This window comes from Etheostoma spectabile, chromosome 7, assembly GCF_008692095.1.
Source record: "Etheostoma spectabile isolate EspeVRDwgs_2016 chromosome 7, UIUC_Espe_1.0, whole genome shotgun sequence".
Lineage (NCBI taxonomy): Eukaryota > Metazoa > Chordata > Actinopteri > Perciformes > Percidae > Etheostoma > Etheostoma spectabile.
Window position 1 is genome coordinate 18709251 of NC_045739.1, and position 21077 is coordinate 18730327.

Sequence of the window (21077 nt, forward strand, 5' to 3'; positions counted from 1 at the left end):
CAAGTTTAATAAGAGAACTATCCAAAATATCCAATAAATAACAACATTCTGCAGCCTTGTGGACAGCCTAATTTCTCAATTGCTTGCCAAACACTTCACAGCACCCACAACCAGCATCTCATGTGAGATTAATTAAGAATTTTCAGACATTTGAAAAATCAAGTCCTTATTCTGGATAAGAGTCTCATAAGTTTGGATGGACAAGGTGCCAGTTGCTATAAGCCAGCCAAGGCTGAGGCAGGCATAGAGCCTGTACAGTAATCATCGTTTGGGCCTGGCAGTTTACCCTGCTCAAACTTCTCTACTGTCATTTTCTCTGTTGAGCTCAGACTTTAGAACAATTGTCTCTGTTGTTAAGCCAGGGCCTCGCTCCTCTGATGAAGTGTGTGTGTGTTTGTGTGTCGGTGTGTCGGTGTGTCGGTGTGTGTGTATATACATCTACCAGCTGTTGAACCAGTGTCACTAGCCCCCACTGGGACCTAATCTACTGCCTCACAGCGATTTGTGTCTGTGTGTGTGCGCTTGTTACACTCCAAGTCTGTGTGTTGCTGAAGCCTGGTGTGCCACTTGATAGCAACCACCTCCACTTCATCTTTTAACACACACAAACACACACACACACACACACACACACACACAGACTAACACAAAGTACACACACAGATATACAGCACACAAACAAAGAATCAAGCCGCAGCACATTTCTTTAGCAATCGGTTACAATTAGTAAATAAATTAGGATATGCCAGAGAAAGACAGGAAAGAAAGATCAGGAGGTTTATAGGTCCACAGGAGAGCTTGTCCAGCATTTCCATGCCTAAGACAGCTTTAGAAGATTTTATTTTTGACCCATCTACTTTGCCGTCATACCTCAGCCAACAAATTATAGGCGTTTAGTACATGAAGGAAATAATCTGAATCCTCAAGCTGAATTAAGTGTACTGAATCATCAGTGTCACTAATCGAATCGGCAGCCTCTTGCATTGGTGCTCTCTTGCTAGTGTCTTAAAAACGTTATAATAAACGGAATCTGCAAAAACCTTGTTGATGTGGTAACTCTGCTGCAGACAGCTGGTTGCAGCGCATTAAACCTTATGTGATTGTGCAATAACCTAACAAAAACGGGCGAACTACACAATCAGTGACTGTATTACTCTGACTGGAACGGTACGAAATTGTTCAAATAAGCGAAATGTAATGTCATGTAAATGTAAAGAGTAACCACAACTCTCAAGAAGTTGCGATGAATTTGTCTCAAATATTTTGGACAATGATTTGCTTTAATAAAGTCAGCGAGATGCAGATGGGGCGTGTGGAGGAGCGCTCAGTGGAAAAAATGGAAGCAGCCACTCAGAGGATGCTCCAATAAAGTGGGTTAGCAGGCCCTGTGACTCCTGTGATTTTTAGCCAGCAGTTGAAATAAGGAAGAGGCGGCGAATTGTCGTCTCGTTTCTTGTTGCTTTTCAGTGTGTGAATGTGATTAATCCACCAACACGTTGACAATAACAGAATTATGGGCAAACATTGAGTATAAAGTTTCAGTTCTAGCATACACATTGTCAAATTTTAAGATAAAATTTTGGCCTAGATTTTTTTGAGTGGCTAAAGGCATTTACAGCCCTACTGCCGTTATTACCTTGTCGGCTTAAAAAAACATTGTAGTCAAACCTCCTCATGGAGCTCTTCTGGCTGTTAACAACTTACACACAGCGGGGGCATCAGAAGCGAAACCAATCAGGAGCACATGTCAGGGTTGCACGACATTTATCTTTGCTCCTCCTGAAAACTTGTCTCTATAATTAATGCCACGGCTGCAGCTAAATGTCAATTTGTGCACCCACACCCGATAGGTTTCTTCTCTGCACCCCAATTTAAGAGGCAGTCTTTCTTCCTTGGAGATAGAGTGCAGTCTTCTGGAATTGGACTCGCTGCTATGATAGCGTAGAGCTCATTTCCAGCCTCATTTATCATCTCTTCTCTCCGTCCGTTCTCTCCTCCTACCCACTCTCCTTCTGTCTCTCTTCCTCAGCTCAATGAGTTATTCAGGAAGTCGGAGGTGCAGAAAGACTTTATGAGCGTTCGTGTCCGGAACCTGGCGCCCAGCAACTCCATCCTGGCATTTGTGGAGGCCCATTTTAAACCAGGTGAGAGATCTTTGTAGAAAGCAGAAATAAAAAAAAATAAAAAATGAAATAAAAAGCATGGTTGCCAATATAGAGGTATATGCATTTGGAATCAATTATGGTTTGTTCCCCTTTGTTTTTAGGCAAGCAGAATGTCTCAAAAAAGTACGCACTTGAATTAAATGAAATTGGGATAAAAGTTAGGCCACTGGCCAAGGAAGACCTAATTACTTTTTTTATGCAGAATAAGCCACCATATCACCATTTTTAAAGTCTCGTATCTCCTGGGCTGTAAGGCAGAGAGGCAAAATGTGTTCTCCCCTGGATTCCTTGGTCTAGCACTGTATTCGTAAATCATTACTCCTCCTACACATTTCATTCCATGCTCACGAAATTTACGGCTTAACATTTTTGGATACTATTTTGAATATTCCACACAGTGCTCTTAAAACTTATTTCTGCAGCTGCACATCACCACTGAGAGTGATCCTGAAAACTCAAATCTTTAAGTATGCTTATTTCCAGTCATACTTTTTTAAAACATTAACTGGATATAAAGTTTTTTTTTCTTCAAAGAAATTATGATTTTCCAATCCAGAGCCATATGCACGTTTAAAACTTTTCTATTATTAAAACAACAAATTTAGAAGATTGTGTATCCTTTGCAGAGATATGCACTCTCTGAGTGCATTCAACTTATTTTTTAATTTGGCTCATTATAGTAAAGACACAATTTGATATTGAAAAACAGGACTGTGCCCAACAAAATCCACAACTGGAATGGAACTTGCTGTTACTCTCAAATTGATTGTCTTAATACAGGATCAAACACTAGACAACAACTCAATAGTAGTTACTGATACATCACTTAGGCTGTAGTCACAATATCACTTATATTGTTGGCGCAATAACTGGGCCTTTAAACTCCTTTTGTACTGTACAAAACCCCACCCTCCCCCTTCTTTCTTTTTTATGAGCATCGTTTAGTGTCCTTCACACCCTTCGTGCAGGGCAATGTTTAGCGGCGCTCCTCCGTGGCCTGTAAAGCAAACATCTGCAGTGAACGTTATCAGAGCGATTCATCCTGAATAAAAGCTGGACAAGCGGCAGGTGGAGGATAAGTGGTCCCTGGAGATCCTCCACCTGTCATACACAGGCTTTTCTGATATATATCCATTGTTCCGCTAAAATAGGGGGAGTACTGTATTTGCTTTGGAGTGCTCCTCAGAGGCCTTGTCCTGAGTGGGTGTACCTCTTGTTTGTTGTAGATACAAGATACACGGTGGAGGACATCGAAGGAGCCCTGCTGAAACAGCTGAAGGCCTCTAAAGAGACCAGCATCGCCGTGAAGAAGCCGGAGGATGAGAATATACGCTTTACCAATTATGGTAATACAGTATGGACTTGTGTCAGGAGTGTGTGGGGATTAATACAATGAAAAGGGGTTTTAAGATATGCATGAGGTGATTTATCAAAGGCTTTACGGAACAGGAAATCTCAGGACCGTTGGCCCAACATACTTTACCGTCTCTTTTTCTTTGTCTAATTTCTATTGTTATTTCGGGCTTTATTGACAGGCCTCTCCTCCCCGTTCTTCACCACCACTACCACCACCACCACGTCAGTAACCACAGCTGCTCCCACCACCACCAGCATCACCACCAGGCCTTCAACAACCTCCCCGTACATCACACGTCGCCCACCAGGCACTACCCGCAGGCCTTACAATGGCAGACGTACCACCACAGCCTCCGCGCCGGTCACCACACCACGACCCACCACCACCACCACGGCAGCTGTCACCACACCCGCTGCCACCACGGCAGCCGTCACAATTCCAGCCATCACCACGACGGCCCTGCCTCCAGCCACCACTGTTGCCCATGTTAGGGGCAAGCTTCACCACAAGGCCCAGAAGCCTTGCGGCTCCCACCCCTGCCTCCACGGGGGCACCTGCGAGGACGACGGCAGTGACTTCAGCTGCAAGTGCCCCGCTGGGCGAGGAGGCTCCGTGTGTGAGAAGGGTGAGCCGTCCGGGTGCTTCTTATTTATTTATTTTTTTAATATATATTAGAAAAGTATTTTCTTCCTCCACATTTGTTATTACTCTCAAAAGATCAAAAGTCTAAGCAGCTTATTTCAAATTCAACTAAGAAAATGAGCTGGAACAGACTTTCTTCATAGTTTTGTACTATTGCAATTAGCATTTACAAAGAAATCACCAAAGGCTGACGTTTACAGTAATTTGGAGGGTTCTGGGTGCTCAATTTTTCATTGTGCCAATCGTGCCTTTTAGCTGTTCTATAATCACTGCTAACCACATCCTCAAGTACTTTAATTTATTTATACATTAGCAGAAACATACCATTATGATAAAAAAATATATAATATAGGAAAGTTACTTTTAATTTGGAGAGAATAAGAGATATATTCTTTTTGTTTTGTTTAATTGTAGCTTCCCAAAGTAGCTGCAAAGTGACACCCTAAGTAGCTGGTGAGTAATAATTTTCAGTTAGTGCTGGAATATGTAAAAGTGATGTTATATAGTCACGGACGTGGATTTCTTGGGTCATATAAAGCTTAGAAAGACAACAGCAACCAGAGTTTTATAATGGATTTTTTAAAAACTTGACAACGAGTTTACGTGTGATTGAGTCAGACACATCTGTGCTCGGTGGCTGCACAAACTCATCTCAAGTGATTCAGACAGGTTCAACACCTCAGAAGTAAGCAACCAATGGCAGCCGTTCACCAAAGGCAACACAGGATCCAATCAGCACTACAGAGAAAATCATAAATCAGGGAGAACTTCTTGAGAAGCACAACTCCTTTGTTACGTCCCTCTTACCCTACTTTGGGATTTTTGAGGCTGAGGAGCAACCTCACGCAGCTGCATCTTAAGATAATTGACAGTAATTGCTTTGATGGGGATTAGCTGGTGAGAATCAGTGTGTGTCTTTGAGTTATAGTGGCTAAATGAAGCTACGCTCACACGCAAACTGCACGCCAGTCTCCCCCAGATCAATCAAGTCATTAGAAAAGAAGGAGCTCATCAGCTGCCATTCTCCTCAGAGAGCGGACAGAAAGACAGATGGACAGAGAGAAAAGGAGCCCGGCGGGAGAAAATGGATGATAATAATCATAATTGTTGAGTGGGAGAAAAACAAAGGTTTGTGTGTGTGTGTGTGTGTGTGTGTGTGTGTGTGTGTGTGTGTGTGTGTGTGTGTGTGTGTGTGTGTGTGTGTGCGCATGCCTGCGTGCCTGCGTGCAAGTAAGCTTCTCTTAATGACCTTCCCCTTTTGATAAACTTGTCAAGCATTTTGGAAAAACTTCATTCCTGACATAAACTGACAGAAGGGCTTATTTCTCATCAAGAGCCAGTGACACACCAACTCCACTCACACTTAAATATGCACATTACGCCTGTTGCGTAACGATAAAGCAAATCATGTAGTAATGACAGAATTGGCATGTTGTCTTAATTCCTCCACAGTGATCAAGTACTTCATCCCGTCCTTTGGAGGCCAATCATACTTGGCTTTCCCAACCATGAGTGCGTATCACACGGTCCGCATCGCCATGGAGTTCAGAGCATCCGAGATGACCGGCATCCTGCTCTACAACGGCCAGGATGGCAAGAAGGACTTCATATCTCTGGCTCTGGTTAACGGCAAGGTGGAGCTCAGGTGAGCGCTGTGAGAGTTAAGAGAGGCGACCGCCTCATCAGCTGCTTCTGTTTGATTAAATTCAATGAAACTTAAATGATCCCCGCCGGGGAAACAGGGTCATTGCAGCAGCAGCTGAGAGAGGATGTAGATACGAATAAAACAAATAGAGAGCACTGAAGATAATGAGGCAAATAATCACAGCAAGTAAATATGTTGAAAACATCACTGCCAGAAAATGTTTAAAAAAACACAGAAGCTTCTTGACAGATTTGCAGGCTAAGGCTTTGAAGGCATGCATTCAGAAATGTGTTCAAACTTGCAAATAAGCTGTTTGCTTGATCACGTTTACAGATGGTGGGAACATATGTGCGGAAATATGTGCAGGAAGTCCACATTTGGCATTTGATATGTCATTTTTAATCACATATATGTGTGTGTGTGTGTGTGTGTGTGTGTGCGTGCATGCGTGTATTTACATTGTGCCAGTCGGGGCTGATAAGAATCACATTGTTTGATACATATATAAAGATGTGAATCTGAATATGGTTATTAAGGTTATGGTCGGGGGACATGACAATATATCCTGTCAGACAAAAGAAATTCCTCAACTACCTGAGATTTTACTATATCATTTAAACAGAGGTTTAGGTCATTTATATTGTATATACCCTTACATATTACAGTTATTATACTTTGCATATTTGGTTGCATTAGGCTATTACAGGTTATAAAGTTTGACTTCTTTTTTGGCAATACTGGGATTTTTAAGCAATATGAGGAATTACCTTTAATTGTTTTTAGGTAGTATAGATCCAACACCAAAAACACTAGATTCCATGCTTCCCATAATGCACCTCTATAGTGTATTTGTTACACCCTGTCGGCCTGCCTGAGGATCACCCACATCTTTCAATCTTCAAGCTTTCAGTTTAAGTTTTGTCTGCTCAAACCTGGGCTCAGTATCACTCCTTGTGACTAGTAAATTGACTGTGACGTGTAAAATTGGGTTTGTGCCCCTTTAGGATCGACGTGTAACAGGATTTGAACAATATGATTTGTTAAGGCTCATAGTAGGCTGACAGTAACTAAAGGTTTTGTACAATCTTTTTAAAATTGGACCGTTTTCCTGCCAGAAACACTAAGTTTTCATCTCTTCCCCACAGTGGAATTGTATGCATAAAAAATCATTCTGGGTAAGGCAGCATCTTCAGAAAAGACACAAATGGACTAATTAGAGATTCTGCACTGCGTATGTTTTGGACTGATTATTTCAAACACCATCCGCTTTTCTTATCTTTTGGGTCTTGTGTTTCCCCCCGACCTCTTGAAGCCCTTTCAGTTTCTCTCAACCTGGCCAGGTTAGATTTCTTTATTTAAAGTGAAATCAATAGCAAACTAAAGTGCATCATTAGTCACTTTTGCTTTCAAATGGAGCTCTGCCTTAGTCCCCAAAATACAGCTGTGAGATTACCACCCACAACTCTGCAAATCCAAGACGTGGGGAGAAGAACTAATTATTTGTGGCAGATAATTGCTCTCAGGTTGTGCTAATACCACCATATGTGTGGGTGCACATACACGACAGCTCTTTTCTGTGATGATATGGCCCTTTTCCTCAACAAAACCTCATTAGATAAAAGGTTTAATTAAAAAGAGGGTGTGAAGACAATTTTTTAAGTGAGTAACATTCCAGTCACATAGTTCCGAATCCCAAATGGAAAGTCTTGTACCTTCTCTCTTTCATCCCTTTCTGTCTCATTAAATCTGAGCAGATTTCTTCTAGTCATTAGGCACTGATCGATAAGAAACAAACATATTATGTGAAAATGACCAAACGTGAAGTGCGATACAGGTATAAAGTTATTGTTGGATAAAGTAGACTGAATGAACATGCTTTGTGTCTCCTCTTCTCAGGTTCAACACAGGTTCGGGTACAGGCACAGTGGTGAGCAAAGTACAAATAAATCAGGGCCGCTGGCATCAGCTGGTAGTGACTCGCAACCGGCGCAACGCCATGCTCAGCGTGGACAACGAGCCACACATTGAGGGCGAAAGTCCACGCGGCACAGACGGCCTCAACCTCGACACCGACCTGTTCATCGGGGGAGTGCCCGAGGAAATGAAGCAGGAGTAAGACTTTCTGTTTACAGTGTAATAACATTCAGGGCACTACTTGATAGTAAGAAGATGCTTTTGGGATTAAATTTGGATCATCCATTGGTTTTATAGGACTCTACTTGAGAATCATGTCAATATACTGTAAAAAATTGTAGGTAGGTAAATGATTTAACAGTTAATGAGATTATGGAAAAGTCTATTCTTCAATCTCATCCCTTTTTGTAATATATCAAGGTATATTGCTAAATGTATCAGCAATATTATACGGCATAAAACACATAGCATCTTCTTATGCCTGAGTTCATTGTTATTAGGTGGTAGTGTAATGATTGGAACTGCAGGCTGTGTCACGTTCTGACACGTGTTCAAAAGAAGACATTAAAAGACATGAAATTCTTTCCCCATTGTTCAGTGTAAGGGAAAGGACCGCGGTGGCCACAGGTCTGGTGGGCTGCATTCGCTTGCTGGATGTCAACAACAGGGTGCTCAACCTGCAGGAGAGCGAGGGTGACAGTCTGTACGGCAGCGGCGTTGGTGAATGTGGCAACAACCCGTGCCAGCCAAATCCTTGCAACAACGGCGCTGCATGCCAGGTCAAGGAGGCAGAGATGTTCCACTGCAAGTGCAGCAAAGGATTCTGGGGTAAGATGTCAACAAAAGGAAGCTTCGGTACTGCAGCGGTGCTGGTCAGCGATGTTTCTTGTGGTCATACATGGGATATTTTTGGACAGTCATGGGATTTTGAGAGTTTTATTCCAGTGTAGGTGCAGGGAAATAAATAGACAAGATTTCAGTTCATTTGTGAAATTTATAGACTTTTCTAACACCTTGTTAAAATTATGTTTATATCTCTACTTTGCGTTCTCTTTTTGGAGTCACTGTGGTCATGACTTACTCACAAATCCTAAGTAAGCTTGACAGCCTATTTTGACAGTGTAACTCATGCTCCCAGCAGGAGCGCTGGAAGTCATTTAGTAAACACCAAAACCATTAAATCTGTGTGTCCGACACAGAAATGAGAGATTAAATGTTGACAGAAAAAACATGAAAACTTCCACCAAATGCTTAGTGATTGGCCTTTGGCCTATCTCTACTTCCACATCCATTTTTGCTATTTTTATCCCTCCAGCAGATGCCAACTAACAAGCAATTCAGAGAGAATATAGCTGAAAGCAGACACCATCAGTGCCTAGCCAAGCGTGCCCCTTGCTGGTTGTACCGCAGCCTGCTGCAGAAAGTTTCACACCACAAACAAATTAATTGTTAGAGTTAACTTTTATGCTTGAACAGTAAAGGATTTTATACTCACATGGGGGCAGCTTTGGGATTTGGAAAACAACCACTTTCCATTTTCCTTGAATTTAAAATGTGGATCAATAGTAGTAATTAAGTAAGTAAGTACTAATAAAAGTATCAACTTTACATTATTATGGCCTTTTATAAAGGAGGTACTTTTTGTGTTTTGTTGTTGCTGAGAAGCCTGAGAAGAAGTTAAAATAACACTCCACTCTGGAGAAGCTTTGCTGTGATCAAAGTTGTGTTGGCAACACGCCGTGAAATGAATGGTGATAATGAGAATTGGACTGTTGCCTGCGGACTCACATTCAAGTTAATTTTTTCCTCATGTCACTTTAGGATGTGGCCAGGATTGCGGGTCTCAAGAGGAGGGACAGATCACAGAATGCCAGAAGAAAGAATAAATGGGTGGCGAGGGTTGTAGTCAGAGGGAAGTCATGTCGGGACAGCCGGATGAGTGGGTGGGGTGAGAGAGTATTAGAGTAAAAAGATGGTCGAGAAGGAAGAGATATGAAAAAGAGCTGTGGTAGGTAAGAATTGAGGGAAGGATAAAAGCTAGCTTCCAAAAGACAGAGTGAGGAAAAAATGGGGGAGCCCTGTGAGCACAGCGGGGATGGGGTTCATCAAAGTGCTCTCCTCACCACAGGCTCTGACTGCTAAAGTAATGACGGGTGAATTCAGATGGGCTGTGGCAGAGGGCTAAACCATCATCCACCACACACTCCAGAGCCTTTCCCACAGTCTGCGTTGGCCCAGAAACATGGCCTCATGGCAGGGAGGCTCTTCGTGGTTTAATCTGGACGTGTAATATTTCCAAATCCTATTAGAAAATGACCTCTGTTACAGAGGAAATCCTCGTACCCCGCTTCTCTCCTTTTTTTTTAGTCTCCCCCTCCTCTCAGATGGAATAAAAGAGAACGTGGGGGGTTTTCTCATGGGGGATATGTGTGTGTTTGTGTGTCTAGGTCCAACTTGTGCTGATGTCCATGACCCATGCGAGCCCAACAGGTGCCATCCATCCTCCCAGTGCCAGGCGCTGCCCGAGGGAGGATACAAATGCGAGTGTCCCATGGGACGTGAAGGGAGGCACTGCGAGAAAGGTAATCAGATTAAACACTGTATATCCTGGTGTAACTTTATAACTTCAGGCCCCAGTGCTTACCATGGAGAACCAGTGTTCTGGTCCGGAGTCAGCTTAGTAGCATCCTACTCTAATTTTTGCTCTTTATTTCTTTCCGCTCTCTGACATTACCTTCCAACCTGAATCGGAAAGGGAGATCAAACGCAGACAGAAGTGGGGGTTTGAGCCTTCAGGCTGGGAGGCTTGGATGGTTGCAGAAGAGAGGTAGATGATTGGCCCCATCGGGCCGTTCACCGCATCGACTTGGCTACGCTTGTTAGTGTGTAAGCGGCATCGAAGTTGCAGCCTTCCTTCACTCCCTCCCTCCCTCTCTGACTATCCGCCCACAGGTGTTGTGTTCAAACGTGTTTGTTGCTACTAAGCTCCACGTGGCAGAACCGGGTCGCTGTTGGGTAAAAGACCAGAGCACGGCTCAGCTCCTTTAGAAATTCATCATTAGCATTTTTGGTGGTGTCGCTTTCTGAAGTCTACCCATGTTGTTTTCCCCTCCCTGGCTTTTTACAAGTTGTCCTGAATGTAACTGTGAATATAGGAAAATATACTCTGCACATTTCTAACAAAAGAGAAACACGCACCCTTGTACCCCTGGGAATTTAGAAAAAACAGATGGGAATAAGCATCCTTCCAAGCCCTAAGTCCCAGTTAGCAGGTGATTAAAATAAATTGAGGTGAAGCAAAATCAATGCTGTGTGAGCGAGAGCGTCTCCCATTTCAAAAGGCTATTTTTTCACTGGAATCAATGAGATGACTAATCGCATCAGTCCTACCTGCCCGCGGTGATTAATGGGAGCGTCAGTCAGCTAGAGTGTCAGTCCCAGACAGGAGCTCACAGATAAGGCTGCAGTCAGGCGGACGAACCCTCTGAGGGCTACACTGAGATCAGTTGAAAAGACAGGTATCTTCCAGCCCACTCATCAGAAGCCTGAAGGTGAATTAGTCGTAATATTAAGTGTGTGTCACCCAGTTTGTACGCACATTCAGTTGAGCTATGGTTTTTCATTTCAGTACTGCCAGGGTCCGTCAGTGCAGCTCGCTGCTATAATATTTACCATCAAGGACTTTTCTCAAGGGTGTTCCGATAGTGTTGAATGACCTACTTTCCTTAGTGCTTTTTACTCTATGATTGTGTAAATCATTACAATTTAGTAATGATAGCAGGATCACTGAGACTCCAGTCCTTGAAAAACTAAGTGCAGGGGGAGTTTAAATCTCAGAAATGTTTAACATTCAGCTCCTTAGCTACATTAAGCCAGGGACGTGTGTGTATGTGTGTGTGTGTGTGTTAAGTGTGTGTGTGTGTGTGTGTGTGCGCGCACGTGCCCGCACAAAGTGAGACTTTGTTTCACTCTGCAAGCTGGTGGTAGTTTTTAACCGACAAAACTTACATTTTAGCTGCTGTTATTATTGCCTTTGCAATTTTTGATTTTTGCTAAGTACTAATTAGGCAGCATTACTCAAATATATACAAAATTAGCCTACTGTCAACCAGAGGGACTTGCTCCCTGAGTATTGCTTTGTTTTTCTGCTGCATTTCGGCAAAGAATAACTGTAAAGTTTAACTTGACCAACTTTCCTTGGTCGTCAGGCTCGACTCCCCATACGTCATGTGGATTTTTCTAGTTGCTCGAATCATTCCAATGCCTGGACCTCTGGTGACTTATTGATTGCGGTGCTTTCACTTTGAAAACGAGAAAAAAAAAACTCCACACTCCTCTTTAAGAAACTATATCCTGAGCAGGTCTCTTACTCTAATAGAGTTCAGTTTAGTGTGTGAATCCTGGTTGTGTATGCAGGATATTTTCCCCACTGCTCCATGGTGTGTGCCATCATCATTAGCAGTCTTCTGCACAATAGCTAATTAGCTTTCTCATCTCCGTCTGCCTTCCCCATCCTGACTCCTCTTAGCTAATGCCAGCCAATTACGAATACAAGCTTTCTTGCCGGCTACATAGGTGCGTGTTAGTTTGTGTGTGTTTATGTGTACGTGAGCGTCTAATGTGGCACGTGCCTCTGAGTGATGGTAGTTTTTGCAAACAACACCATAAACGCATACCCCTGGGTGACACTTGAATGATTTTTAATGTCAAGCCACTTGTTAGAAGGATGACACGGTGCTTGTCCTAATCAGTCCAGACAGCTAAAAACACGACAAGCAGAAGCAAACCCATCGCATAGACATTAATTTGTAAAAAGACCTGCCAAATTACAATAGCTGCATTATTTCATAGGTCCCGAATGTGGTGTTAAACTCTACATGTCTCCAAAGGTTCTTTGTTATACCGTGGCGGGCTGTGTAATCAGTCTGACATAAAAGGTTTTTGAATTTTTTTGTTGAATTTCTGTCTAGAATAAGTCTTAATCCCAAAGGCTATGAAAACACAAATCCATCTCTTTCCATAATGCTGACAGGCCCCTGAAAGATGTACTGACTATCCCTGAATTTCAATTCTGTCAGCAACAAAAAAAAGGGACCTGAGGATGAATATAGTCTCTTTGTTTTTCCAGTGGCTGAGAGGAGAGGGGCTTACATGCCACTATTTAACGGAGACTCTTACCTGGAGCTGAAGGGGCTCCATCTCTACGGGCATGATCTGCGGTAAGTCCCATGTCTCAGCATAAAACACACAAAGTTACAACTTGCTTGTATTATTAAACACAAGATATAGTGTAGTTTTCATAGGTTAAGCTTGTTCTGGGCCTAAGGCAGAGTCGCCTTCTTTAAGCCTGAACTGAAATGACAATGTTGGTCACACATATAACACATTGTTGTCTAGGCCTAAGAATGTAGAATATACAGTATCACAACCTAATTTCCATATAGACAGAGAGCCAGTGCAACAAGCATCTTTGTTTAAGCCTCGGGTATGTATAGTTGTGTATGTCTGACTCTTGCCTGTGTATACTGGCTTTGCTTGTGCTGTTCATGCAGTCAAAAGGTCAGCATGACAGTGATTCTTATGGCCAATGACTCCAACGGTTTGATCTTCTACAACGGCCAAAAATCAGATGGAAAAGGAGACTTCATCTCTCTGTCCCTCAATAATGGCATCCTGGAGTTCCGCTACGACCTGGGGAAGGGACCCGCTACCATCAGGTTGGCATCATCTAATAGTCCTCAGAGGGTTTAACTTACACAATTAAGGAAAATAAACATTGAACTGAAAAATGAAATAGATTTTATAAAGAAAATATAGATGTTTTTCTAATGTTCGGACAACACATGAAAAAGATATTTGGGGTGCATGTGAACATACTACAGGTTGAAGGACATACTGAACACAGCACTGTGTTTTATGAGCTTGTGTCTTCTTATAGATGACTCACCTGTGTGTGTGTGTGTGTGTGTGTGGTGGTGTGTGTGTGTGTGCGTGCGTGCGTGCGTGCGTGTGTGTGTGTGTGTGTGTGTTATTTCAGGAGTAAGGAAGCAATCCAGCTGAACGTGTGGAACACCATTAACCTGGAGCGCTCCAACCGTAAAGGAGAGATCATGGTGAACAGGAAGGACCCTGTCCGAGGAGAGGCACCGGTAAGAAAGAGCAACAAGCTCCTGGTAATTTTTATCTTGGGCTGATGGGTGAGATCTACTGTTGGTAAGCCTTACTTGTGCCACATATAAAGTATTCGCCTGATCATCTGCATGCTCTTATTATGGCATCGCCACAACCTCTGGCTTTCTTGCTCCTTTTTTTTGCCCTTCTTGAGGCGGTTCAACTTGCTGCTTTAGACACAGTTGAATCAGCAAACTTTCCCCACCGCTTCACACCATGCGGTTCTGCTGGCTTGATTTGCTGAAAATATGCCTTTATTCCCTGACATCCGTCAAGGTAAGAGGGAGAGCTCCAGATGTAGAAGGCCAGTTTGACAAGCTGTCCTGTAATTCCAAAAAAAACAAAAAACATATATATATATATATATATAGAGATTTTTTTCTTTCTTATATCTATATATATATATATATATATATATATATATATAAGAAAGAAAAAAATCTCTCTGCCTTTCAACTTGCTGACGAACTGGAGATATAATGTGGTGTTAAATACAGAAAGCAAAAGTAGCTTTTACTGTGGGTATACCGTCAATTTTATGAATTCAGCCTTTGAGATGGTGTCTGGGGAGGTGGAGGCAGATAAAGGAGATACAGCAGCAGCAGCGAGAAGGGCGTAATGAAACTCTTCGACCCCGCATCTGAACCAATGAAGCAGGTACATGCCTCCAAATGAAGGCGATTTAATAGTTTGATAAGCCTGTAAGTCATCCAATTATATTAAACAGTGTAATTTGTGATTATGAACATGCACTCTGTCCACATCATCTTCCCCAAAGACGCAAAGCTCTTCTCTGTCTTTTTTTCTCTCTTACTGCTCTGTCGTCCTCCTCCCCCCCACTACCTCCCATCGGCCGTATCGTAATTGTGTTTTACCCCAGCAACAGAGGCAGAAAATCGTATTAAAAGAGGAGAGCAAGGGAAAAGCGAATATGTGTGGGGAAGGAGTGGGGGGGAACACAAGTGATGAGCTGAGACTAGTTATGAAGCTCATTGCAGAGACCCCATCCAGTGTTGCTCTCAGCTACTTCTCTCCTGCTGCTTTAAGAACTGGGAGAGAGTTAAAGTACTCTTTGCTTAAAGAAGCCAATATTGTATCAAAGGTGGTCACAAACACAGGCACATGCATGGATACATATTGCATGCTGGGAGTGTTCATCATATCAAAGATGCTTAGCTGCCAGCCTGATGAAGTACACTCTTTTAAAGGCACATAGGTACGGTCCCCTTTCGTTCAATGGCAGCAGTCTGTAAATGAGGTTTGGCGTAGTGGCAGCACTCAGTCTCTCATCCATGAAGTTCTTTTTCTTTTCATCTTTTCTTAATGGCACCATCTGCTTCATGCATGGCCTTCTTAGACTCACTGTCTGAAATGTATTCACTCACAAGTGTGAACTCACACTTGCACTAGAGATGTTCCGATAGCATTTCTCCCTTCCTGATTCCATTCGAGTCCACCTGAACTTGACTATTCGACCGATACGGAGTACCGATCCGATACTTGTGTGTTAAGAAAAAAATACATATTATTATGTTCTAACAGCTGTATACTTCTAAACCTGTATGGATGTGATATAATGCTATAATTGTTGTGTGGCCTGGCTCTGGTCAAACTCTTTTGTGAAACAAACAACAAATACACCAGAGACAAACAGAGAATAAATGCCATAGAACCTTGTTTTATTATCTTGTTTGACGGTCAGTCATAATGGAAAAAAAGATAAAGAAACTACTTTTAAAGAAGATTTTTTCTTGGCAAAATTATGTGGTATCGGATCGGTGCATAGACTCACATACTTGTACTCTACTGGTACTAGCATTTTGGGCAGAATCAGAGGCTTTTCCGATACTGGTTCCGGAACAACTCTAACTTGCAAAGCTTTTTGGTTGTAAGTGCGTTATATGATGCAAAGGTGCAAAAAAGTAGATTCTTCACATTTCTCATATTATATATAATCTCACTTGTCTGTGCTACACTACAGCTGTAGGTTGTGTAGGTTCTTACAGATGTACCCAGTGTGTATGTGTGCGTGTGTGCATGGGAGTGTCTGTGAGCGTGTGTTTGTGGGCTTTTGCACTTGCTGGCTCTGCATGCCTCTCTGGGCACAGACACCTACTAGTCTTCCCCTAATAACTCTCTTCCTCCCTATTTTCTTTCCTTCTCTATGATGTGCTGTCTGGAAATAAGAAATCACGCAAGGTAATGAGACAAGTCCCATTCACACCATAGCCTATGTTTCATTTTGAGTCCTTCACTATGTCCTCTCACCCCCATTTCTCCATGCAACAACAGCACAGAAAAAAAGGTACTTCTGCAGAGCTGCGGGCAGCTTTAAAGGTGCCAGTTCTGTAGAAAAACTTTGCCATTTCATAAACCCATACACATACACACACACACACATAAACAACACTGAAGTAGAGATGCTCTTAAAGAACGTGGTTTGGCTTTCACCTCGGTCCATCTGCTGTGGGGGTGGAAAGGGGTGAGAAGGTGGGAGGAAAGAAGGAAAGAAGACAGTCATCTTTGTGATGGCAATTGTTTGTAGCAACAAAGAAATGTCTTCATTAGTCTGGCGTAGGCGGGGATATCACGCCAGTGCAGCGTGGCTGTCGTAAAAGCGAGAGCAAAGACATGGGAGGCGAGCAGTAGGGAGGAAATATACCGTAGGAGACGGTAAGGTGCCAAGTCAAGCCAAGCTGTTCTTTTGTCATCTGCTCTCACTTCTTCTGTAAACAGGAACAGTCCTCTATAAAGTCGCTCACTCTTTCACTCACTCACTCACTCACTCGCCCGTAACAACACAAACACCAACTCACTGAACATCACCGTGCAGACTTTTACCTGTGTGAGACCAAACAGAACATTTCATTGCATGAAATCTCACTTTAGAGTCATGGCAACGTAACTTTACGTCAGTAGTCTGTGCTCAAATTCTAAAGCACCACATTTTAAAGTAACATCTCAAACAAGATCAAAAAGTCCAGGGGAATCTGTAAGCTTTACCTGTAGAGTAAGTGAGTGTTGCAGAGTGGTAGGGTCGACATAACTTTTAGCTAAGCCCAGAGGCACCGGCGACCTCTGGGTCCCCCAGCTTTGTACAAGGTCCCTGCCCTGTCTTTGTTGGAAGCGGCTCAACTTGCAGTGACACAGCCCCGGGCTTCAGCCAAGCACCGCTGCCTCCTGCACTCCAAATCCCATTCTAAAAGAGATCCGAGTCAGTGCCAGTTTGCCTTTACAAAGCCTGTTTATTTGGCCCCTTCCATTATTTTTCCAGCAATTAACTCACTTGACCCCTCTGGCAATTACTGCTCTACATAGACTAAAGATCATTAATTCCTTCCTTCTGAAGTGGGCTGGCTCTTCCATGCAAAAGAGAGAAGGGACATCTTGCTAAAGCAAAGTAATTGTTTCAAAGGTTTGGTGGAAAGAATCGAATTGCATAGCCGCCTGCCACGCAAATGAAATGCAATTAGTGTGTCTCCACACTCAACTGTTTTAAAGGTCGGTGCTTATGATCAGCCATTCATTAGAGATCTCTGTTAAGAACCATCCATTTCTCAAGTCCAGCATTCTCCTGATTTTCCTTTGTAGTCTCTTTTATGTCTCACAGATCGCGGGTAATTGACCACTCTCTTTGAGAAACATAGAAATCAATTATGTTGTAATTTATCAAGTGTATTGTCATGGAAAGAAAGTGAGGGAGTGCAGTTAAAGCGTCTGCCGGCTACAATATGGATAACCCCCTTTTTATTTTAATGGGACAATCTATATAACTGTGAGGTGTCTGCAAATGTGGTTTATTAATCTCACTCTTTATATCTCAACTAAAAGGAAGCAACTTATTTCATGCTCCCTGGACACAAACACATAACTCCACTCACTAAAGTGAAACCATAAACCATTACGTCCTGAATATATGACCCCTGAGAGGAATTGGAGATACGTACAGAAAAGATTAGATTGGGCATTTTTTAAGAGATACAGTATGTGGAGCATTATTTTTTTCAAGTTGGCACAGCGCTAGCTCACTTTACCTCTTTGTGTCCCGTCAGAACCTGCACGTTGATCTTAACCTGAAAGAGTCGCTTTATGTTGGCGGAGCTCCCGATTACAGCCGACTAGCAAGAGTTGCTGCACTCACGGATGGCTTCAAGGGAACAATCCAGAAGGTAAATGTTTACAAGCCTCTGTTTCTTGTAAGAGTATCGTGTCATTAGCTCTGCTTCTGGATTTTGTGTGTGTGTGTGTGTGTGTGTGTGTCTATATATATTATTTTAATGACTTAGGGCCCTTGTGTTGTGTCCTAAGTAGTAGTTATTAGCTGTCCAGCTGTCATACTACAGACCCCCATGTTAGTAATTTTCCCTTATAAGCTCACACTGTGACTGGCACTGGCTCTGCTCATTTGGATTAGCATGCGCTAATAATAGAATACACATTTTGAAATCTCCCCCTTTCACTATTCTAAGATCTTTCCCTGACAGCCTTCCAGTTTTTTTTCTCTCCACTTTCCAGCAAAAACCTCATCCCGGAGTGCCAGAAATAACCCAGTAGAACAAAGGCAGGATGTTACTGTTTGTACAAACTTGTCATTAGTTCTCCTCAGCAAACTTTCCCTCGACAGTTTCGAGCAAATCAAAAGCTAAATGTGGCGTTTGTCTTTCTCGGCCTGTTGGGAATAGTTAATTATGAGGAAGACGGTGTGTATTCTCAGTTTGATGTGCTGTTTAAAGTGTGTTGTATCAACACCTAATCTCTGAGACACATTCCTGAGTGGTAACAGTTCATGTTTAGAGGAAGAACACGTTTAACAGAAGCTACAGCATTACTGTACAAAGTATGTTGTTTGTTCTTAGGATCTGTTGTGATAATTAGGTTTAATGTTCATTCAGCAGAAAACACAATTTTCCATAACTGAAGCTTTCCTACAGACAGCAACCAAGAGTGGGAAAGGTAACTAATGATCATCTTCAAGGGTTTTGCTGAAGAGATAACCATTAAATCAGATACACGTGCCAAGAAAAGCAATAAAACAGAGGTAAGAGATTTAAAAGCAAGAGAAGACTCATGAAGCTAACCATCCAAAGAAAGGTAAAAAACTATTAATATCAAGAATATTAAATAAACACTGATCTGTGTGTGGTTATACTGATTAAGCTGAAGGCAGGTTAGAGAGGTAAAATCTAAAGAAAAATCTCTAATCTCTAGAAGATAGAGAAAAATCTAGCCTGTATTTTCAGACATTCAAATTGAACTTCTAGGGACTTTATGTCTGACCCACATCCGTATTGTTTGCCCCTAATGGCGTATGCAGTATATATCTAATCTATTAAAGACCCTAACAATATATTTTCTTAATCAGCTTTTTACTGTAAATAAACTAGCGGAGAGCATACAATACGCAACTGTCTGCCAAAGTTTGAATTGCTCTGAGTATTTGACATGATAGTCTTTTGTATTTTTATTTCTGTCCTTTCTTTTCCCGTTAGTTTGAATGGGCAATGCTCAGAAAGAAAAAGTGATGTCACAGATTTTTTTGCAACAGAATTAAGAAATATTTGAATCAAATCTGATCCAACCACTACCACACAGTTCTGATAAAACCCAAGGATGCCTTTATCCAAACTTTAACTTAATTATTTTTTAATGGCAATTTATTTAAGAGGTATTTCAAGTGTTACTCTAGTGATTTAGTATTGCACTTAAATTAAATCCAAGACAAGAAGGGTGAAAATCAAAGATGCAGGGGCCAAGATATCCTGGCTCTAGTATGGGTCACACAAGGTTTGTAAACTACATGTCCCATGCAACCAATAGCATATTTGTGAGAGCCTCACTGCTTGGTAAATGCCCAAATCTGTCAACCCCCATGCCTAATGTTTGTAAGGCAGGCCTTCTATTATGTAAGTACATCATCAGCGTTAATTTCTCAAGCATTAAAGAAACTCTGTGTTTCCTGCTTCCAGATCATTCTGATGGGTACCACCATCCTCCGAGAGGAGAACGCCCTGCGCTCCAGCAACATAGCCACGTTCCAGGACCACCCGTGTTCCCAGGAGCCATGCCACAATGGCGGCCGCTGCAACCCTCTGCTGGAAACCTACGAGTGTGCTTGCCTCAGCGGTTTCTCAGGGGGACGCTGTCAGAACAGTGAGTATCTCTGGCCAGTCGTTGTTAACGTCTATCCTTACAGCCGTATTACATTTGTCCTTGTCCTACTTTAAGTTAGAGTGCCAGACAATCTTGATGCTTTAATATTTTTGTTACCACAAATATTTTTGTAACAATCAGCATGATTGGTCTATGTGTAAGCCAGTGACTAGCAATGCTGGCTTTTCGCTTCTTTTAAATTGTAGTATGAGTGGGACTGAAATAAGCAATACTTAAAGTAACACAGCTTGTTCATGGCTTTCCTCAATTGAAGATGAGCGTCTCGTCTCATTTTTTTTCTGCTAAAAAGACCTTTTCATTGTGTTCCGTTTTGCCAATAGTAATAATCGATATAAGATATGTGATGTATCTTTTATGTTAGGGTAATTATGTATTGATTTCAAACTAAAGCAGCAGTTATGAAAATGATGAAACGTGTCAATTGAATATTCATGAAAAGCTCTTTTCAAGAGTTGCACATCCCTTTCATCATCTTCGTGTCACCCTGCCCAACATATACTCTCTCTGGCCCGATCTGTCTTACATACTCAGTCGCTGTCTTTGCCATTAACCTTGTGCGTGTGGCTGGCTGTCCCTTTCACGTTAATTAAAACTACAAAAGCACCAATACTCCCCCCCCTGTCCCATTTGCTCACACTCCATTGCCTTCAGCTCTGAAAACTGAACCCTCTGTCTTATTGATTGGTGTGATCTCATCCTCGTTCCCCCACCCCTGCCCCCTCCTTCACAGCCATCTACGAGAAGTCTGCCGGAGAGACCGAGGCCATTGCCTTTGACGGGCGAACGTTCATTGAGTACCACAACGCTGTTACAAAGAGGTAAGGAAGAGGACAAGGGGGGCATCCTCATCTATTCAGCGTCATCCAACATCTCCATTGTAATAGCCATTAGCTAAATAACCTCTCTGTCTATCCATCTCCTCCGTTGGTAAGCTGTGATGATGACAGTGTTGATGATATCGTCAGTGCTTAGGCTTCAGGGTGAACTAGGCACTTTGCTAATAACTCTCCCC

The 21077-nt window shown here is 42.4% G+C and overlaps 1 protein-coding gene across 13 annotated transcripts in view; it reads left to right on the top strand.

Moving 5' to 3' along the window:
* agrn (agrin) overlaps nucleotides 1-21077 on the top strand; it is a 247383-nt gene that overhangs the window by 216650 nt on the left and 9656 nt on the right. For 10 of the 13 annotated variants that reach the window (XM_032521016.1, XM_032521015.1, XM_032521021.1 and 7 more), the window contains 14 exons: nucleotides 2030-2144; nucleotides 3392-3511; nucleotides 3701-4147; nucleotides 5617-5809; nucleotides 7706-7921; nucleotides 8322-8551; nucleotides 10171-10305; nucleotides 12852-12942; nucleotides 13276-13440; nucleotides 13761-13872; nucleotides 16082-16093; nucleotides 17947-18063; nucleotides 19861-20044; nucleotides 20796-20883. In XM_032521016.1, coding sequence (XP_032376907.1) covers nucleotides 2030-2144; nucleotides 3392-3511; nucleotides 3701-4147; nucleotides 5617-5809; nucleotides 7706-7921; nucleotides 8322-8551; nucleotides 10171-10305; nucleotides 12852-12942; nucleotides 13276-13440; nucleotides 13761-13872; nucleotides 16082-16093; nucleotides 17947-18063; nucleotides 19861-20044; nucleotides 20796-20883 — 2225 coding nt within the window. The remainder of the gene's footprint in view (nucleotides 1-2029; nucleotides 2145-3391; nucleotides 3512-3700; nucleotides 4148-5616; nucleotides 5810-7705; nucleotides 7922-8321; nucleotides 8552-10170; nucleotides 10306-12851; nucleotides 12943-13275; nucleotides 13441-13760; nucleotides 13873-16081; nucleotides 16094-17946; nucleotides 18064-19860; nucleotides 20045-20795; nucleotides 20884-21077) is intronic. The other 3 variants (XM_032521018.1, XM_032521023.1, XM_032521029.1) reach the window with 1 other exon arrangement.